Here is a 14368-nt window from a genome sequence, read left to right as displayed (position 1 = left end):
ATTGAATAAACATAATTTCATATAATAAAATACAAAACAACAAGTGGGGTTATGACATCATCTGTTTGTTCATTGAATATTCATGAAGACACATTTCCAGAACTGTTGTTTGACCGAAATAATGCAAAATCATTAAAATGTCATAACTTTGTTATTCCTTGTCTGATTTTGATAAAAATGTCATGTTTTTTTTGTCTGATATTTCTTTATCTATTCAAATCATGTTTTGGCAGACTTAATAATAAACTTCAGTATCTATAGTAGGCCTATATGCCTATATTTACGTGATAATCATGCATGACCCTGCTTGACAGATCAGACTGCTACGCAAAAATGTCCCATTTCAGCCCAGCCTCGAGCGCAAAGCGCGAACTTATAGGCGTATCATAACACTTACTTTCAACATGTTCAAAGGGGAAAACAAATTTCGTAGCAATTATATACACGTTTATTATATATAGAGGCAGGTGCTCATGGCCACTTTTGACTCATATGGGCATATTTTTTTATAGAACAATACATCATTGAACAAAATGCGACTATGCATAAACCTATTCTATCTTCTTCTTCTCCGCCTCCAAGCTCCGTCTTCTTCTTCTTCTTCTCCGTCCTCCTCTTCTTCTTCTTCTTCTCCTTCCTCTTCTTCTCCTTGCATGATATCCTTCTTCTTCGTCTAATATATGATAAGCACAAAAGCAAAAAAAAAATGTACCTGGTATATAATATATATAATATAATGATGATCATATATGAATTCTTTATGTCATTGTTAACATAATTATTATTTGTGTTGTGGTTATTATCAATATTATCATTATTTTCATCCTGATCTTCTGAATTTTAACTGACAAAATAATGTCTTTAATATCTCCCTGTATTATTTCTGACGGACGGACGGGTGGCGCTGGCGTCAGTTGGCTCATATTTTCTCATCCGAAGTATACTAGCGTAATACGTTTGGACTTCGGAGATCACTCACGTTTGCCAAGCAAGCTATAAAAGGCCGACAAAACAATGGCTGACGACGAAGATATCGAGAAGTAAGAACATCATTAAATTGTATTCCATATGAAATTATGTGACTGATATAACTGTGTTACTTATCGTGATAGTATCTCGTACTTTGTAGCTTTATTTACCCATGCACATGCGGCTGAATTAAGCATTATTGTAATCATGTTAAATACAGTCCCGTATATTTAATTTGGTGTGTGGTTTTTCTGCGTATCCACTGGATCCTCCAGAGTCGAGGGGCCGATTGCACGAAAGGGTCTTTCGGCTTAACTGCAGAATACCCCGACACTGCTCACTACCCAATCGTTGGTCAGCCAACACAACGATGTCAAGACCTATAGCTATATACTAATTCAATGGTATATAGCCTAGATATATCCATACTATTATATACGTACATGCATTACTGGTACTACTACTACTACTATACTACGTACGTACGTACGTATTGGGTTTCGGAAAGGTTTCTCATGCATGCTAACATCTCTGTGCCTTGAACTTATTCTGGAACTCAATACTGCTTCGAGACTTCCGACATACACCGCTTATCTTGACGCGGAGAAAGCATTCGATTGTGTGTGGCATGAAGGCTTAATTGATAAGTTGCAGTCCATTGGGATAAGCATCTCCCTTGTTCGTCTCATACAAAATCTACACTCAAGGATGGAAAGCCATGTTCTTTGGGATGGAGATGTGTCAGATCCCATTCCTATCACTCAAGGGGTCAGGCAGGGTGGTATCCTCTCTCCCACCTTATATACCGTATTCGTTGATGGCCTCATAAAACATCTAAAGTCACTTGGGCTCGGCACCTTCATACGATCGGAATACGCAGGTGTGATTGCACTGGCTGATGACATCACTCTCCTAAGCAACTCCCCTTCAGAATTACAACAAATGCTTGAAGTGACGTTCCAATATGCTTCTTGTTGGCATTATCGTATCAACCCATCTAAGAGTGCTATCGTGGTCACCAATCCCCGCAAAGCCAGTAACCAGGATAGTTGGACAGTAGGGAATGATGCAATCTTGCGGACAGATTCACACACCCATCTAGGAATTCTCAAGACCAGTACGAAATCAGACCAATCTGATATGATCGCTACAAGAGGTCTGAACACCTTCTATGCAATGGTAGGAACTGGTGCATACTCGGAGGGTCTTGTGCCTTTAGTGACTGCCCGCCTATGGACGTCTTACTGCATCCCACGTATGCTCTATGGCTGTGCTACTCTGAAGTTCACCCAGGCAATGCTAAAGAAACTGAACAAAACACAACTTCAGCTATTCAAAAGGATCCTAGGAGTACCAATCACTTCAGCCGATGAAATTGTGTATCTTCTCACAGACTTGATTCCAGTGTCTGCTCAGATAGAACTGGACAGACTCCTCCTCCTTGGGTCAATTCTTTCTATTGATCGCTGTCGGTTCGAGTTTAGAATCTTTCTTCATGCCTCAGAGAAAACAACTCCAACCATCCGGATGTTTGCTGATACTCTGTCCAAATATCATCTCCCACCACTTGTAGATCTAATTACAGATCCACCTCAATACAACACTTGGAAGCGCACCATCAACATAGCAACGAGGAGAAATGTCAATGAGGATCTAGAGCAAACCATCCCTTTGAAAGCCAGTCTTTCAGTCTGGGCAGGTAATCTGCCTATGGACGTCAAGGACCTCTACCCAAGAAACCCTCCATCCTCCTTGATTAGAAAGGCCTTGACAGTGAGAGCACAGCTTCTTTCTTCCACCTACCTTCTTCAAACCAGACTGAAAAAAATTGCTAAGACCGCTGACTCAACCTGCCAGCACTGTCATAGTGCAGACGAAACAGTAGAACACTTTATCGCCACATGTCCCCATTCCAACTCAATTCGCTTTGAGTTTATTTCTTTACTCAATGAATCTCTGAAAGACTACCCAGATGTGATCTCTTCTTATAACTCAGCAAACCCTACTCTGTTCACTTGTGTTGTACTTCTTCCTCCTGTATCTGATCCACCAGTCTCTATCAAAGACTGCCTGCTTCTTAAGACATTATTTTTTATCTATAAACTTCATATGTGTCGATTGAAACATATTGATACATGCTCAGAACCTGCATATAACCATAATTAAACTGCATGAACTATATCTTTACGACTTGTCCTGTCTACTCTTAACCCTGGATGATTATTTATTATGGATACTATTGCCTTCATAGGGCTGATCTCCGAAAGCAGCGGAGGGAGAAAACCAGGAAGGAAGGTACGTACGAGCAATGCATCCAGGCCATACGTAATGACCTTTGCCCTTTGACTACTACTAGAGCTATAATTAAACATCGTTGGGTGCGCTGCTAGCCAACGACCCACGTTGTGACGGTACGGACGGTGCAATATAATATTCAAAACATCGCTAGCCAACGACCAACGATGTGACGGTGCCATGTAACATTTAAAACATCGTTGGCTAACCAACGACCCACGATGTGAAGGTGCAATAGTACAAGATTAATACACTCTTTTAAATTACCTACTACTACTAGCTATTGCTATACATCGTTGGGTGCGCCGCTAGCCAACGACCAACGATGTGACCGTGCAATGCAACATTCAAAACATCGTTGGCAAGCGTTTCAAAGTATGGTTTCACAAAACAGTTTAATATATGCATATCCTGGTTAGTGAGGTGATCGATGTCATTCACTCTCTATTTCTTTTGTATTTTTTATACATGAAATATTTTCATTTTTTCTTCATTAAAATATGAAATAAAGTTTTAATTCCCATTGAAGGAATTCAATGGGAATTGAATTCAATTAGGGTTAGGGTTAGGGTTAGGGTTAGGGTTTAGGGTTAGGGTTAGGGTTAGGGTTAGGGTTAGGGTTAGGGTTAGGGTTAGGGTTAGGGTTTATGGTTAGGGTTAGGGTTTAGGGTTAGGGTTAGGGTTAGGGTTAGGGTTTAGGGTTTAGGGTTAGGGTTAGGGTCAGGGTTAGGGTTAGGGTTAGGGTTAGGGTTTAGGTTTAGGGTTAGGGTTTAGGGTTAGGGTTAGGGTTAGGGTTAGGGTTAGGGTTAGGGTTAGGGTTAGGGTTATATTCACATCGTTGGCATCGCCGGCAATGTTGGCCTCTACAACAGGCATATTCACATCGTTGGCATCGCCGGCAATGTTGGCCTATGTAAGATACATTCACATCGTTGGCACTGTTGGCATCTACTACAGGCACCAACACATCGTTGGCATCGCGGGCGCTGTTGGTATATACATACTAAACATACATTCACATCGTTGGCATCGCCGGCAAAGTTGGCCTATACTTACTAAAGATACATTCACATCGTTGGCATCGCCGGCAATGTTGGCCTCTACTACAGGCATATTCACATCGTTGGCATCGCCGGCAATGTTGGCCTCTACTACAGGCATATTCACATCGTTGGCATCGCCGGCAATGTTGGCCTATGTAAGATACATTCACATCGTTGGCACTGTTGGCATCTACTACAGGCACCAACACATCGTTGGCATCGCGGGCGCTGTTGGTATATACATACTAAACATACGTTCACATCGTTGGCATCGCCGGCAAAGTTGGCCTATACTTACTAAAGATACATTCACATCGTTGGCATCGATGGCAAGGTTGGCCTGTACTACAGACACCAACACATCGTTGGCATCCTGGCCGGCGCTGTTGGCCTATACGTACTAAAGATACATTTACATTGTTGGCATCGTTGGCACTGTTGGCATCTACTACAGGCACCAACACATCGTTGGCATCGCGGGCGCTGTTGGCCTATACATACAAAAGATACATTCACATCGTTGGCATCGCAGGCAAGGTTGGCCTATACTACAGACACCAACACATCGTTGGCATCCTGGCCGGCGCTGTTGGCCTATACGTACTAAAGATACATTTACATTGTTGGCATCGTTGGCACTGTTGGCATCTACTACAGGCACCAACACATCGTTGGCATCGCGGGCGCTGTTGGCCTATACCTACTAAAGATACATTCACATCGTTGGCATCGAGGGCAATGTTAGCCTGTACTCTACAGTACAGACACCAACACATCGTTGGCATCGCGGGCAATGTTGGTCTACATAGGAAACTACAGATATGATCGCATCGTTGGCATCGCGGGCACTGTTGGCATGTACTACAGACACCAACACATCGTTGCCATGGCGGGCAATGTTGGTTTACATAGGCAACTACAGATATGATCGCATCGTTGGCATCGAGGGCAATGTTGGCCTGTACTACAGACACCAACACATCGTTGGCATCGCGGGCAATGTTGGTCTACACATACTACGGAAATATACACATCGTTGGCATCGCGGACACTGTTGGTCTACATACTACAGAACACAGATATAGATCGTTGGCATCGAGGGCAGTGTTGGCCTGTACCGACTACAGACACCAACACACCGCTACCATCGCGGACTGTGTTGGCCTACACGTACTACGAAAATATACACATCGTTGGCATCGCGGGCAATGTCGGCCTACATACTACAGATGCACACAGATATATATATAGATCGTTGGCATCGCGGGCAGTGTTGGCCTGTACTACGGACACCAACGCACCGCTAGCATCGCGGACTGTGTTGGCCTACACGTACTACGAAAATATACACATCGTTGGCATCGCGGACACTGTTGGTCTACATACTAATCGCGCGCGCTCGCATCGTTAGCGTTACAGTGCAGTCTGAACACTTAGAATCTATTCAAAAAATACTTGTAAGTTGTAAATCATTCAATTATTTATTATAGCTGATTTTCTGATTTGATAGCTTAAGTACATCGTTGTGCGTTGGCTCTCCAACGATAAGGTAACGCAGTGTCCGGGTATTCTGCAGTTGTTCCGGTCTTTCCAAGGACCGTCTTTCGTGTCGCCCATCTTTTATGATGCGCTATAAGCGGGGTGTTTCTGAAATTTATAATAAACAAATAAAATTTGTCCCTTTATTATATATGAATAGTGATCTGTTATAGCAAACACATTCATACAGTATAATCTAGTAATGAATCAATTGAAAATTTGAAATAGTGACATGCACTCTTGGGGACATTTACCAAAACTTGAATAAGGTATTTACTGAATTTTGAATATTGTTCATGCTTTTGATGTGTGCTCACTCAACCATGTTTTGGCAATATGGCATTCTTTTAATTCTTCAAATGGATTTGATAATTGACCATAAGAAAAAGAGTGAAAACCATAAAAAGATAATGAGAATGATGTGTGACTTTTTTAAAGTAACAATTGTGATATAAAATTTTGATAGCTCAATAGTATTCAACTAAGTTATTTACAAAAAAGTTGGTCAATAAATGTAAGTACACTTCAATAAAGTTCTTGCTTGAAACCATGTTTTGTTAAAAAAAAGTTGCACTGTGGTGATCTAATCTAGTGGATTTTTTTATATTTTGTTTGATATGACCATGAATTTTTGTTTTTCTCTGTAGCTTTGATGAGGACTTTGATGATGGAGACGAACAACTTGATGATCTGCCAAACGAAGAGGTAAAACCTAATACAATAAAAATACAATTGACCTTAGATTTAAAAACAATTGTCTCCATTTGATCTGATATATCATACAACACCATGATGATTCACTATCAATTTGGTCTTATTGCCAAAGACTTATCCCCCATTTCCATGTTCACTGATTCATCTATTTTCCATCTCCATTTTTGCACTTTTTGGTTTATAGGAAGCCGATGATGGAGACCACATTGACGTGTTACCGGCTGGAGAGGGCGTGCAGCAAACAGAGAGAATTACAACACCATACATGACGAAATATGAGCGGGCGAGAGTGTTGGGAACAAGAGCATTACAGATAGCGTAAGTGCACTCTTCCTATGGAATAACGCTCTGATAATTCAGAAGTTAATCATATATGTATCTGTCTTCACACATGTCTTGGAGCTGAAAAGCAAACAATTTTGAGCAGACTAAAATAGTGTTATGTCTGAAAAGCACAGGATTATTATAATGTTATTAACATCATGAAGAGGTCATGTAGACTTATCATTATCTGTACTGAGTAGATTTTAAGTACTCCTAATAGGATGATCCCATGCTAGAAAAATTTGCCAATTTTTGCAACATTTTTCAACCTGCTGTCCAAACAAACAAGGAATTTCAATTTATTTTGTGGTCATAAGAAAGGACTACTGGGTAGTCATATAAAAAAATGACAACCAACAGAAATATGTTGTCCATTGATGAATTAGAGGTGAAAAACATTGCGTGTCGTACAGGACATTTCTGAGTTCTGTATGGCACAACATTTTCACCTTTGATTCACCCATAACATTTTTTTTGTTGTTCATCACTTTTTCACATGACTACCCATTATAATTTTATTATTGACAAAAACTAAGTTGTCATTGCTCAAGCAATTAGCTAAGAGACTTGAAATTGTTGTCAAAATGTCCCGTACGACACGTATGGAATAGCCAAATAAATGGAGTGAAGCAGTATAAGTCATGATAAGGACACGCTGACCCAGATTATCGTGAAATTGGCATCAGTCGCTAAGCAATGTCGCAAGCACTAAGGATTAAGATTGTTTCAGTGAAAAAATGATGGGATTTCAATATTCAGCAATTTATATATTTCTTTGAATGGTATCTTTGTACTTCAGGATGAATGCTCCTGTTATGGTGGAACTTGAAGGGGAAACTGATCCTCTACAGATTGCTATGAAAGAACTCAAGTAAGTTACACCAGGATCCCCATATCACAAAGTCTAGTCATTGATCTTTGGGGCTGAATACAGTGATTGATTGCATTCATTGCATGAATTGTGATCAAGTGTAAACACCAGCCCCACGATCAATCACTAAGTTTATACCTCAGTCACATTTGCTCTATGGCGGCTGTACGGCTAGTTGAAAACAGCCATTTAAAACTTTTTTGTGATAGCTACATAGTAATATATAGCATTTATCTAGTTTCCTATTCAATGGTGCACTATATATTACCCCAGCTGTAGCTCTAGCTGCTAAAGGCACTAAGTGCATTCAAGAAATAAATCCTTGAGTGCAGCACAATGTGGATAGTTTTTTGCTGAAGGAAAACGCCGTGGCTGAGATTCGAACTCGCGACTCTCTCATTGAAAGACCAGATTCATAACCACTCGACCACAACGCCCCCACGTGTAGGTTGTTTGAACAAAAATGAATAAAACGGCTGTTTTTGACTCGCCGTACGGCCGCCGTAGAGCAAATGTGACTGAGGTATTATGTTACGAGGCACTTAACTTAAAATTAATATGTTTTAAAGGAATATCTTGTTTAGATTCTTTATTGTCTATTAAAAACAGTCCTTAGTAAAGTGTGGAATTCTCTTAACTTTATCAGAGACTAATTGGTGTAACACTTAATTGGGTCAACACCTTTATGTAACACCCTAGTAACTAAACACGCTAAATGATGCTATACCTTACCAAGTAACATATTACTGGGTAAATACACATACAAAGGGGTACTTCAGGCTGGAAAAATATAAAAATAGTAAAGTTCACCGAGCAAAATGCAGAAACTTTGATCAAAATCTGATACCATATAACAAAATTATTGAATTTTAAAATTTAGCAATACCAGTAGTCAATCCCATTTTTTTTTTGTTCTTGGAGGTCATAATATGAATAAATGAAATATGATAAAATACAAAAGAGTAAATGGGGATGTGACATCATCAGCTTGCTCATTGCTTATTCATGAAGGCATGCATTGAACATTTTGACCAAAACAATACACATTTCTTTGGAATTAAGGATTCTCATCAAATTCATCATCTTCCTACAATATTTATGACAAAGATAATCTAATCTACCAAAGGCTTTATACAGTTTATTCATTTCATATCTATTTCATACTTTTATTCTTCTCCCTCCCTTATCGCCAAATCAAATGTTTTGACACTTTCCATTGGAACATTAAAATGGTAAATTCAATAGCAATCTAAGTGTAGATAAGCCAAGGTTTACCTGGTGTGTGAAAGTGGATCTACTTTACATTCACTTGCATAGCACTTGTACCAAACTTTTATGATTACAAGTTCACTAAAGTTTGTATTATAACAACTAAGTAGCTAGCGGCAAGTATGTGGACATATGAAGGTGTTTTTTTAACTTGCAGTTATCATAGTGCAGGATTTTTTTACACCCTTTATTTCCTTTTAGCTTCCATTTTCCTCTGTAAGACTCTTTCATGTGGTCCACCATACATTTTCTTTGAAAAAAATATTTTTAAAAGCACTTCAGCTGTTCATTTTTTTTACTTAAGCACTAATTTATAACTCGTTTAAAAAAACATTCACAAAGGATAAATCCCAGAGTTTTGTATCTGTGTCTGTTAATCTTTCATTTCTGTTTTCCTCATTTCGTTTAAATTTCAGAGCAAGAAAGATCCCTATCATCGTCCGGCGTTACCTCCCCGATGGAAGCTATGAGGATTGGGGGTGCGATGAACTTGTTATCGACTGAGACCATTGGTGATCTATAAAAACAATTAAATTAAAATATACTCCAGCATTGACAGTGGTATTTGAAGTGGTGAAACTTTGCCATGTCAAGGAGTATGATACCTATATTGCCGGATTTTGGGAGAAAATGTTGATGGAATTGGATGAAAAAGGAGACATCTGCAGAAATTTCTGTCTATCTTTTTTTTTATCATGACGATAACTTCGCACTGCTTTCATCAGCCAACTTCCATTTGGAATCCCAGCAACGTTTACTTCATGAGAATTCACATCTGCTTCATTCACATCGGCTCCAGAGGGGAGTAGGGAGACCAAGATTTTGTACCCTGGCTTGCCCCATATCTGTCAATCACAAACCGTAAAATCATATTTCACTTTTCATGTTGTTACAGAAGTTGGAGATACACTGTACTTGAGGTAATTATAAGCTATTTTATTTCTTGTAACTGGTGTGTTGTACATTTTGACTGAACATTCTGATATATTTTCGTGGTATTTGGTGATCATCTCTCCCTCAAGAAGATGAAAGAAGATGTAACATAAAACTTTTCACCTGAATTTAGAGCTGATTTGTATGCTGGATTGAATTTATCATCATGTGCAATCAAGTATACTAATCAACTTTACGATCAATCGTTCAAGGTTGTTTAATATACCATGTCAAGATATTCTGTAGCCACTCTCGATTTAACAAATTTTATTGATACATAATTTTTTTTGCCCTGGAATGAAAAATGTCACTTGTCTCTGCATCGTTTATTTGTTGCCTTGGTTACACCCTGTTGATTTTATTCATGTAAATGCTGCTAACCCATTGCTAATTGTCATACCATATCTGGGGCCCGTCTTACAAAGAGTTGCGAATGATATGATCTATCGCAACTATGGAAAGCCACCATCGTCAACATCTAAAACACATTTGTTCAAAATAATTACTAGAAATGATGTATATTCATGCATTATCTGTTTTATTCTTTTTGTTTTCAAAGGATATCAAATAAATTTCCAAAAGAAAAAATTATGACATTGTTGGATTTCCATAGAGTTACGATCGATCGGATCAATCGTAACTCTTTGTAAGGCGGGGCCCTGAATGATCTTTTACTCAAGAAAATCCAAGGTCAAGCTACAATTTACAATCTTCAATGAGTTGTCCATTCACATATGAGGTCTATTTTAATAAATGTTGTACTTCAAACCTAAAATATATGTACATATATATTCAAGCTGCATTTGATTTGTGATTTTGTTAATTTTTTTTAACAACAATGAAAATTTCCCCCTGTAACAGGTGTACTGTATACGTAGAATTTTAGATTTGCTTCAACTTATACCTCAGTCACATTTGCTCTACGGCCATGGGCAGAAATCCCAGGGGGGACAGTTGGATGTGTCCCCCTACCTAAAATAGTAGGGGGGGACACAATATCAAATGTCTTCCTACTATCTTTGGTCTTTTATGATGGAAAGAAATACATCATTCAAAATCGAAATAAAACATGTATTTAGGACGAGATGACCATAATATTTGGGAGATAACCTTTTTATTTCCTTTTTTTTTTCTTTGCTTGTCAAATTTATATTGGTCGAAATTATCTTACATTTGGGGTGATAACCTTTTTTTTTTCTTGTCAAATTTTCCAGTCCCTGGTCCCCCCTATTGTGGGGGAGAGATTTCTGCCCTTGTCTACGGCAAGTCGAAAATGGCCTTTTTAACATTTTTTGTACCAGCTATGTGTAGGCGGTTTGAATAAAAATGAATAATACAGCTGTTTTCGATTCACTGTATGGCTGCCTTGGGGGATATTTGACTGTAGCATTACTTGTATGCTGAAAAGTGATTGAAATAAAATTCCTTTCATACTTTCAAGTTCATACAGTTGCTAATTTATGTCTTACAGATCACATCTTCAAAAATTCATACCATATATGATTTTTTTCTTTCAATATGAAATTTGTCAAAATGTCACTGTTCTTGGTTCTGTTGCAGAAAGAGTTGCAATTAAAAGCATTTAAACAAATCAAACCCAGCTTGGTTTTCAGCCAATCACAAGTGCTGATTCGGGAATTGTGTTTATTTCTTTCTGCCAACAGGCTTCTGATCCTCCCATTTGCTTCTAGCGACAAGGCCCCACTTCACCTCCCTGGCCTTTATTTTCAGGTTGTAAACCCTTTTCCCTCTTTGATATGATTTAGGCATCACAATTTTGTATCATCAATATTGGTCCAATTAGCAGTAAATAGGCACCAATCATGCAGCCAGAGCTCATGAATATTCATATCAATTATTTTTACATGTATGTTTAATTAAATTGATAATTATGTGGAACCAAGCATATAATCAATCACTAACATTTGTGCTACAGGCCCTCGGCTGCCCGTTGTCATTGAATGCAAAATTATCAGTATCAAAATATAATCATATTGTTGATGGTATTTTAGAACCTCATATCTCACAAGAAATAGAATGAGTGCAGCTCAGAAAAAGTTTCATTTTAGAGATATATGACATAAAGAGGAAACCTTGTTTTTTTTGCTGAGGACAAATTTTCTACATGAATTAGGGGACTATTTTCAGACAAAATGAGGTTGCCACCATTTTCAATATTTCTAAAATACAGCTTTTTCTTAATTTCCCTCATTTTTTTTTCAATTTTGAGATAAATTTTAACACCCGAAGGCACTTGTAATTGGTTGAAAATCAAGTTGTGTTTGATTTGTGGAGTTGCAATTGATTGCAAAGATTTCTGCAGCAGGCTCTTTAATTGGCTGATCTGTATAATGTTATCAATCAGTAAAACCCCGACATCATGTCTTTTGTGCATTAATGGCAGGATAGTCTCCATGTTTGTATTGAATGCTCTTTTAGTAATAAAACAACGAAAATAGCTTTATATTGTTATTGGAGTGTCTTATTTTTAATGTACAGTAGTAAGCAGTGTGACAAACGTTAAGATGCACCCGACTGACTACCAGTCTAGTCACTGACGGACTTGTTCTTGGAGCTTTCTCTTAAAAGCATTGTTGTATCCATGGAGATATTAATAACTCCATGGTTATATCCATGTACTACATGTAAATACTTCAGGGAGGTAAATGCATCCTACATGTATGGTGGCAAAAAGGAACTCCTCCCCCCCCCCCCCCCCATTCAAGAAAATGAAAATGGAAAAAATTATGAATAATCATATCAAATCAACAAAATTGAAAAACGGAAGACTAGATAATTAGATGAATATTAAAGTGAATACTTAAAAAGAATGAATAAATATTGTATACACAGTAGAGACATAAATAAATGATGCCAAATTTAACTATGTAAATTTTACTACTGGATTGAATTAAAAGGAAAATAATGGAGAATCATCAGAACTATGGAAAATAGTCCATGTACAGAAGTAATGGCACCCCTGGGCTCATTAACATTTTTTCACCCCATTCCTTTATTGTGTAAACTTTTCTGTCAGGTCAGAATATTATCACAATCAACATGTTTTAAACAATTATTGTGTATGCCATATATGCATATTTCAGTGTAAGCACATTATGGGATCATAATGGTCCTCTTGTGAAGAGTGTAGAACATATGGCAGCATTTCTGCATAAAAAATGCAAACACTGCAATCTGTTCCATTTAGATGTTCCACAAATAATAGTGGGGCCATAGACAATGCTCATATTTGACTGGGCATTGATTATTTTTAATTGAACAGTTGTAGGATAGTTCCCGGCCCCACACGCTCCTCCAATTCAAATAAATATTTACCCATTAATTCTCCTGGCCTTACTCGTCTCCTCTCCAATTTCACCCTAATACAACCCATTTAGCCCTACCGTTAGGATGGTGGATGGAGGATGTGTGTTGTGGGGGGGGGGGGGGGTAGTCTGCTGTGCAAACACTTCGCTCAAGTTACAGTGTCTGAATGCAAAGCCTACGATGACTAGCATACTAATTCCTCAGTCACATAAAAATGAACAAAATGACTGTTTTCGACTCGCCGTAAGGCCGTCGTAGGGGAAATGTGACCGAGAGCAAGTTTTATATGAGATAGTCTTGTGTGAAGACCCACTTTTTGATAAAGTTTCAATCAGGGTCTGTGTCTGCAGACTACAATGGCCTGGGCAGCAGAAATCGTGATATTAATGTGATGTAATAAAGTTATTATTATTTCAGTGGCGTCACCAGTGCCTGGGAGGCAAAAAAGCGAACTGAATCACTGTGACCCGCAGGTCTCTCCTCCCGATATAACTGATTGGGGGGAGTGCAGGTGGACCACTATACCGGGGATTCCCCCTACTCTCACACAAATAGTGCAGTGGGTTCTAAACGTGCAAAGGTGATGACTCTCCTCTACACGGTACCTCCATTTAACGTCCTATTTAAAGGACAAGTCCACCCCCAACAAAAAGTTGATTTGAATAAAAAGAGAAAAATCTAACAAGCATAACACTGAAAATTTCATTAAAATCAGATGTAAAATAAGTTATGATATTTTTAAATTTAGCTTAATTTCACAAAACAGTTATATATGCACATCCTCATGGTCGATAAGCAAATAAGGCAACTGATGACATCCACTCTATTTATTTCGTATTATTATTTTATTAAATGAAATGTGAAATATTCTAATTTCTCCTCCCTGGATGTGGAATGCATTGTTTTAACATTTTGTGGTTCAATCAAGTTGGTCTTTCTTGTCAAAGTTGTAAAAATTGAAAAATTATATATTTCGAAAAAAAAGAAAAGAAATAGTGAGTGAGGGACATCATCGACTATCTCATTTGCATGTCATTGAGTGGTGCACCATTTTGTGAAAAATAAGCGAAACCTTAAAACGTCA

At 38.3% G+C, this 14368-nt stretch overlaps 1 protein-coding gene across 1 annotated transcript; it reads left to right on the top strand.

The window, feature by feature from the left end:
* Positions 1–914: 914 nt before the first annotated feature.
* Positions 915–12421, top strand: LOC129259032 (DNA-directed RNA polymerases I, II, and III subunit RPABC2-like). Its single transcript, XM_054897300.2, has 5 exons — positions 915–1040; positions 6494–6551; positions 6745–6878; positions 7684–7755; positions 9441–12421. Exons 1-5 carry the CDS (start codon positions 1015–1017, stop codon positions 9526–9528), a joined length of 378 nt encoding a protein of 125 aa, XP_054753275.1. The 5' UTR covers positions 915–1014; the 3' UTR covers positions 9529–12421.
* The last annotated feature ends 1947 nt before the right edge of the window (positions 12422–14368 follow it).

The sequence above is a fragment of the Lytechinus pictus genome, chromosome 4 (assembly GCF_037042905.1).
Source record: "Lytechinus pictus isolate F3 Inbred chromosome 4, Lp3.0, whole genome shotgun sequence".
Taxonomy (NCBI): domain Eukaryota; kingdom Metazoa; phylum Echinodermata; class Echinoidea; order Temnopleuroida; family Toxopneustidae; genus Lytechinus; species Lytechinus pictus.
Note: the sequence above shows the minus strand (reverse complement) of the source record. Positions and strands in the feature narration are given on the sequence as shown.

What these genes read in the sequence shown, in the direction of transcription:
- LOC129259032 (XM_054897300.2), top strand. Translation starts at nt 1,015, where the DNA reads ATGGCTGACGACGAAGATATCGAGAA. An exon ending in GACGACGAAGATATCGAGAA is followed by an intron (nt 1,041 to 6,493) that starts GTAAGAACATCA and finishes TTTTCTCTGTAG; the next exon opens with CTTTGATGAGGACTTTGATG. An exon ending in ACAAGAGCATTACAGATAGC is followed by an intron (nt 6,879 to 7,683) that starts GTAAGTGCACTC and finishes TTTGTACTTCAG; the next exon opens with GATGAATGCTCCTGTTATGG.